Source organism: Photinus pyralis, unplaced genomic scaffold (genome assembly GCF_008802855.1).
Source record: "Photinus pyralis isolate 1611_PpyrPB1 unplaced genomic scaffold, Ppyr1.3 Ppyr1.4_LG3b, whole genome shotgun sequence".
Taxonomy (NCBI): Eukaryota; Metazoa; Arthropoda; class Insecta; order Coleoptera; family Lampyridae; genus Photinus; species Photinus pyralis.
In genome coordinates, this window is record NW_022170510.1 from 3,157,436 (window position 1) to 3,165,175 (window position 7,740).

Genomic DNA, 7,740 nt, shown 5'->3' on the forward strand with positions numbered 1-7,740 from the left:
TTTTGCATTCGGTAGCGTATCGCTCTGGCACCTGAGTCAAAGAAAATCTTGACGATTGAACTGCGCATGCGCAGGCTGCGCAATGTTGACTTTTTTATTTATTAATATATTTTGTTGAAATTTTAATCACAGATACTTGTAGTAAAGGCAAATATATCGCATACAGTAAAAATCAGATGTGCGCATGCGCAGAATGCGCAATGCAAACTTTCTTATTTATGGAGATATTTCTTTGAAATTTTAACCAAAGATACTTATAGTAAAAGCAAACGTATTGCAAATTGTAAATATGAGATTAATAAGCGCATGCGCAGGACGCGCAATATCAACTGCGCAGTAAGTGTCAACTTCCTTATTTATGAAAATATTTTTTTTAAATTTTAACCATATATGCGTCTAGTAATGAAAAACGTAGCGCACATAGGTATGGCCTTTGGAGAAGTATTGATCAATTTATGGAAAATGCGCTGAAGTTACACTTCATACTTTGTTAAAAGAGCATTTTGATGCGCTTGTGCAATTACCTACGAAAATTGTCACAAAGCAAAGTTTTAATAGCGATCCTCGAGATGGTTTATAGTTTTGTATCTATTACTGTCTGCCGGTTTAGTGTGTTGTCACTTCACTCAACCAAACCATGTGTATTGTATGCAAAAAAATCCCCTGAATCCGTAAATGACAGTCTAGCTGACCGGAAACTCCGGGAACATATTGCTATACACAAGAAAACGAAGAAAATATGGGAAAATATCGTTTTTTCGCATTTGACTTAATTAGGTATCTCGTATTCTCGTTAACTATTCCTCTTACGGAAAAAATGAAGAGAACGATTTGCTTAGAATCGATTTTTCTATCAGATACAGTTGGTATGATTTTTTATTAAACAGCGTGCCAAGGGCCTATTATAAAGTTACTTTCTTGTTCTGTTTCTGGGGTTTCCACTAAACAGGCCACTAAACTAATTCCACAGTCCGTCGATTTGCAAAACTCATCGGGACAACAGACAATTGTTGGAATAGGTTGTTTTACGGTTCCACCATCCATAAAAATATTGAAAACGCTCCGGGAGTCATCCAGTTTGAAGGACAAACCATTGAGAAGGGCGTATCAACAAAAACAAATGGTAATTTTTGGGATTACTTTTTTTGTATTTTTCCAGAAAAAACAATAACATTTAAAAATGAACGGTTCTGTACCAACTGAAAATTCGATTCTAAACAAATTCATTTCTATGAGCTCGAGCAATAGTTGACGAGATAATTGGAAGTCAAATGCGAAAAAAACTGCATTTTTCCATTTTTTCTTGGTTTTTTTTTTGTATAGCAATATGTTCCGGGAGCTTCCGGGCAGGGAACTACATAAAATACACTTGGTTTCGTTGTGTGAAATGCCAACATCCAGTTTAGAATACTTTTGGAGCTAATTTGACTGGACAGCGACGTCGGAAGTACGGGTCAGAGGGGGCGAGTGGCCCCCTCAGTTTTTACACAAGGTGGGGCCGCGTCCCCTCTAAGAAAGAGTAGATAAATCACTAAAAAGCGACTAACACATCTTCTACTGCATGTGCATGCAGAAATTACAAAAAGTGTAGAAGTAGAGGATATATTGAAAGAATTTGCCAGGAAACCACGGAAAGGCGGAAAATTTTTGGATATATTTAATTTTTTATACTTGCTTTTCTTTACGATGCTCAATAGTGCAATAAACAGGGACAAAATTTTTGTAACTTGTATGTTCTAGTTCTTCATTATTTTTTAAATAAAATATTAATGATCTATGGCTATGGTTTTCTCAATCGAGTCAAGTATCTCTGAGTTGCTCAGTTGCATGTAACTAGACATCCTCCGACACTTTTTTAAATTTTTTTCAAAACTTCTTTCAAAAATACATTATTTGATTGATTAAATAAACAGGTTTCAGGGTCACTTAAAAAACCCACTGCTTTGCATTAATTCGTACACAATTTTGCATGGGAAGGACCTTTCAGACTCAATGGTCGCTGATTTTTGCCCCCCCCCCCAACCGTTATTCACTTCCGACGTCGCTGTGACTGGACTATGTTGACCCTACACATTGACATAAAATAAAGTTCGTTAAGTGCTCTCTCCCCTAATCAAAAAATGTTGTGATGGTATTATCACAGATACATATAGGTAGGCAAGGCCGTGCGAGGGGGAGGGGCGAGGAGCGCCAGGCTCTGGACGCCAAGTCGGTAATTCCATGGAGTTAGGAAATCAAACAAAAGCGCCTGCATTTTGATCTCAAATTGCCATGGCACCACTGATTTTCTTAAAAGCGCCAGTTTTTAATTATCCAATTTCTTGGATTTAAAGTTCAGAAAATTAAAAGCTATAGTATGCATGGATTCGTAATTTTTTTCTCTACAAAAAACCTAAATAGACTTTCTCTCTAAAATAATTAGAGAAGTCAATAATCAGAAATGAAAAAATTACTATTGCAATTCCTATGGTGCGTTGTTCAAGTCACCACCAGGTATAATAATATATTTATTATGGAAAAACAAAAATTATGTTTATTATTCTAATAAAATCTTTCCTTGTCCAACCTCATAATTTTATATGTGGAGGCCAAATTTAGTTTCCGCCCTTGTATAATAACCAAACCCGCTCCATCAATTTTTTAAATGTTTAGAAAAGAGAAAAATGAAGAATTAAAATGTATCCTATTTCATGTAATTTATGATGTTATACAAGTGAGCGCTTATCTTATCTACGTAAAAGCCGGCGTTGAAGCCGAGGAAATAAGGTTTGAGTATATGTATTTTATTTTTACAAAAATGACTCCATCTATTACACACGTTTACCACACACAACAGTTTTCTGTGCGTCTACCACATTTTACAACAATTTATTTCGACTGCTTCAAGGTAGACAACACACTAGTCGTACTCTATTACGTGTTGCGTTTATTTCTATAGCATTGCATTGACCGTCTGTAGTATATGTTGTCTGTGACGCTAGCATTGTATACTTATTTTGTTGCTTGATTATACATATACATACAACATATACACAGGAGTTCTATTCTAGAAGAAATAATTTAATTTTGTTTGGCAACAACTACCCTTTCCTCACGTATCATGTTGCTTGTGCGAGGGCCCCAAGAGTTTGATTACTCGTAAAAATATAATCTAATAATATATATTGGTGTGACCCTAAAATTTTGGACCATATACACAACACCTCAAACCTAACTAGCTCTAATAAAATTTCTCTCGGTACACAGCTACACCCAGCACAACAAAAGTAATTAAATTCCGACTTTAAATTTCCGATTCCAAGCAAACAATGGTCATTATCAAACTTCTTAAACTTGGAAAAGGGCCATTTACCAAATTTTAAAATGCACTAATTGTAATTGAGCATGAGACATCTCTGTAAATAGTTTAGGGGATCGAATAAACACGCGACTTGCATGATTTTACATAAATAAAATTTATTCTGCGGCCACATGAAATTAAACAAAATCCTATTTAATAAAATTGGACTGTTAACAGCGTCCGAATAAACAAACTACGCATATGCGGTCGATTACAAATTAAACAAATATATTTTCGAGTTACAAAATCCGGGCAATAATTACTAAAGGAAGTAATACACTTAGTCGACACATGACGCAGAAAAATCTTAAAACAATTCCCCAAACAGGATGTAGGGATGTGCGCAATTAAACAATTATTATCGTACTGTAAAAAAACCAGAAAATTCCGATTACTTCCAAATGTACTCCAGAAAAACCGAAATTTGCCGGTTTTGGTTTTATTTTGATCTGATGATATTTGAACAGATACAAAAAAAATAAACAACACTTTCCTATTGCCTTTTAATAGACCGTTTCAGTTCGGAGAATTCATCATGAACTTTATTTTTTTATATGACCCATAAATACTATGGCATTTTTATTATGAATATGATGTCTGGCACACAAAAAAAACAACAAACAGAATGGCAGACTGGCTATTTTCTTTATAAGTGACTACATGATTCTGTATTTTTTAAGATAAATTATGTTATATATGATCAATTTTTTAGGGACAATACATTGTTGGTCTTTGCCAAAATCTCTATACTTGAAGTATGGTATGGCGTCCAAACAGGAAAGTTGATGAATCCAAAATATGTTTAGATAAGGCAAGAATCCCTTTATTGAGAATTAATTTTAAGTCATTGTAACTTGAAACATTAAAAGTGTAAATGAATAATATACACACAGCATCAATTACATAAATCGTAAGAGCAAAAATGAAAGTAAATGATTATTTTTTTATACAAAAGTAAATAAATAAATAACATTTCATTTGTCATAAATTTGTAGTTACAACACAAGTGCACTTAAAGCACCTTAATCTGCATTAGCAATGATTGACAAATCTGTCCATAATTATAAATCTTATCCTTGCAAGGTAGACACCAAATCACCTGCGGCCAACATTTCTTTAACGATATCTAATCCTCCCACAAGTTCCCCCGTTACATAAAGTTGAGGATATGTAGGCCAATCAGAGTAGGTTTTCAATCCCTGACGAACATCTTCATCAGTCAGTATATCAAAGGTATCATAACTAACCCTAAAATAAAATGCTTAGTAAGTGAAAGAGAAAACATTATAGGTACCCTGTGTCGTTTAAAATTGCAATAATTTGTTTACTAAATCCACATCTCGGCGCATTACGATCACCTTTCATAAAAAGCATTACTTTATGTTTATTAATTAACTGCTTAAGACGTGCTTCTAAGGGTTCTTTTTCATTTACTTTTCCTACACTAGATTCAGTCCGGCAATGTTCTTTAACTTTAGCAGTTATTTTGGCGGCATCGGCTCCATTCACACGATCAATTTCTTGTCCATTTCGAAATAATAAAATCGTGGGTACCGCTTCTATTTGATACTTTAACGAGATTTCCGGTATATCTTCGGCTGGGCATGTACAAAATTTAACACCTGAATAATCTATTTCTTTTGATAGCGCATCTAAAAGGTCATTTACTTGTGCACACTGTTCTACCCAGTCTGCAGCAAAATGTATCACACTTAAAGGATTTCTGTAAAATAAAATAATTAAATACCAGAAGCACGTTTTGTACTCTTACTTGAGGGCAGTTTCAAATGAGGCCCCATTTGTCAATAACAGGGGCATTTTCAAGTTAAAATATTGATTTTAGTGTTTATTAGAAGGACGTGACTTTTTGAACGTATTTGCAAACTGACTCATTCGTATTTGCAAGGTCAAAAGAGCCACAGTACTAGCCGACTGAAGTTAGGTGCATTACAATTTACAGTGCTGTATTATACGTGTATAATCAATGGTTGATTCACGCTGGATCGTTGTCAAAATGGAACACACTGTGTATAATCAATGGTTGCGTTTTAAAAATTCAAAGTTTAAGTAATAAAAGGCCAAACAGTTTTAAATTAACTTCTATACAGTAATACAATCTTGATTTAAACCCAGACTTTACATTTCTCGTTCCTCTGACATTGTTTAAATAATTACTAAAGTATTTAGTCTGATTAAGTTTTTAAATAATGCGTCAGGATTCCGTGTTAATCTCTGTAGTAGCACTAATTTTCGTTGGGACACTTTGTATATCCTGTTATCTCTATGGTACAACGTTTGGGTTCATTTAAAAATCATAATAGAGGTTAAGTGTTTAGATAAAATTGGGTTATGATTACATGTTTTCTAACAAAATTGAGAAATTATTTACATTAGTTGAAGTGGTAAGTATTACATTTTTGTTTAAACTAAACAGATACGTTAATACATACTTTAAACATACGTAACGCTTAAAATCCTAAAACTACACTGTTATTGAGACAGTAATTTAAGTTCATCTTAAAGGTACCTAGCAGGTAATTATTGGTTTTCTTTTAATCTTTCTAGTCTTTTGTACAAAGCCATTTTCAAGTAGATTAAGGGCTGAATTAAGTTTATATTGAGTACAATGTGATGTTTTTGTAATATAATAGGTAGGTATGTCAATTAAATTCTAAAAGTCAAGAAAAGGCATGCACCCAATATGGAACCTTGTGGTACTCCTAAATTAAGTTTTGAAAGTTACACATTCTTCCATTCACATTTACCATTAGTTGCTTGGTATTGGCCTAAGAGGTAGGCTGAGACAAGTTCATAAACATAAGTACATGTAGTTATAAAATACTATAAGATACACGTGTATAATTGGTCTTTAAAGCACTTGCAACGTTAAAGGCACTCCGCTTTGAAGTTTTGATTTTCTAATTGAATGTGAAACGTACTCATAACATTGAATGGTCACCACTCTATAGTTTGCTTTATAAAATCCGATGGGCTTTTATTATTTTGGAAGCGGATTCTTGATAAATCTTAGAAATAAAAAATCAATTTTGAAAATATCGGAAGATTATCAATAGTTTCTTATATTATTAAAATAGTTCCGCAAAAAATCAAAGCAAAAAACCTTGCTAAATGTTCTTACATAAAAACTCCCACTATTCATTACTAGTTTACTAAATATACCTAAGTACATTCAAAATCTTGTGAATATTTGCGTACCGTGTGGGGGGTGATCTGGAACTGTGGTCAGAACTCCACCAACATGCTCGTGACGAGGCTCTCGACTATTTGTTATGGAGATGTTTAAGAAAATGCATAAAATATTTTGCGGTTAAATAAAAAACCTCATTATAAAAGGCTTCAGTGCCTTTGAAGGGCCATTGGACAATACATAACTTTAAAATTCTACTTAAAAAACAAACACATCCCCAACAACAAGATTGTATGTAGGCTTTTCCGAGGTTTTTCTTCAAATTGAAACACAGAACCTTTTAGAACCCATAAGAAGTGTATCATCCAATCCTGATTTTAAAAAAATTAAGGGTGTATGAAACTGAGAACTCAAAGTTTGTATAAAAAATGTTAATTACTTCTATTTTGCACTGTAACTAGTAGTTACATTGGAAGCAGCACTGGGGTTTTTACTAGAATTCTGGACAGCCTCTTACGAGTCGTGACGGAACGGGCTAATGTGCGCAGATATATTTAATTCAATGTCTTTTATGTTGAACGTTTTTTAACGAACCGTAATGTAAAGGAACGGAACGGACAAGTGTGTGGCAACCTTTATTGACGTTTTAATATTTTAAATGCCATACAGATGCCATACAAATTTGGAGTGTTGATTAGAGTTTCATATAGTCCCTTAATTTTTTAAATAGTGCGTTGGATAATACACTTTTTAAGTGTTTTAAGAGTTTCTTTAATGGTCTCTCAGGTAGAAAGAATGCCATCTACTTATAAAGGCTTTTTTAATTTTTGTCCGAGGGATAAACCACTTCAAAGTTTGTGTACACTAAAATTCTAAAAGAAATCTGAAAAAATTCTAAACAATTATAGAAAATTATACACTATTTCAAAAAGTTCTTGAAAACACTACACAATTTACTAGCGTATGCTATTACGTCAATCGATCTATTAAACCTACCTTTAAAAAAATTGCAAAATACTAAAATCGGTAAATAAATTTATTTATACAGTCCTTAATTCCTTAAACTTTTTACATAGCTATAAAAGTCAGACAGACAGACATCAAGAGACTTTTTATTTTATTTAAAGTGCACTAAAAATTGTAGAAAAATTCTAAAATATTAAAAAAATTCTAGAAAATTCTACATAATGCTAGTAGTGTACACTAACGTCTCGACTAACGTTCTACAGTGACTTTCCCCCTCGCCTCTGTC

At 33.3% G+C, this 7,740-nt stretch overlaps 1 protein-coding gene across 1 annotated transcript; it reads right to left on the reverse strand.

Annotated features, from left to right (window-relative positions):
- Positions 1 to 4,141: 4,141 nt before the first annotated feature.
- On the reverse strand, positions 4,142 to 5,266 carry LOC116167334 (glutaredoxin-3-like). The gene is made up of 3 exons (XM_031482674.1): positions 5,112 to 5,266; positions 4,635 to 5,063; positions 4,142 to 4,588 (listed from the first exon to the last, which is right to left on the reverse strand). Exons 1-3 carry the CDS (start codon positions 5,156 to 5,158, stop codon positions 4,411 to 4,413), a joined length of 654 nt encoding a protein of 217 aa, XP_031338534.1. The 5' UTR covers positions 5,159 to 5,266; the 3' UTR covers positions 4,142 to 4,410.
- Positions 5,267 to 7,740: the final 2,474 nt, after the last annotated feature.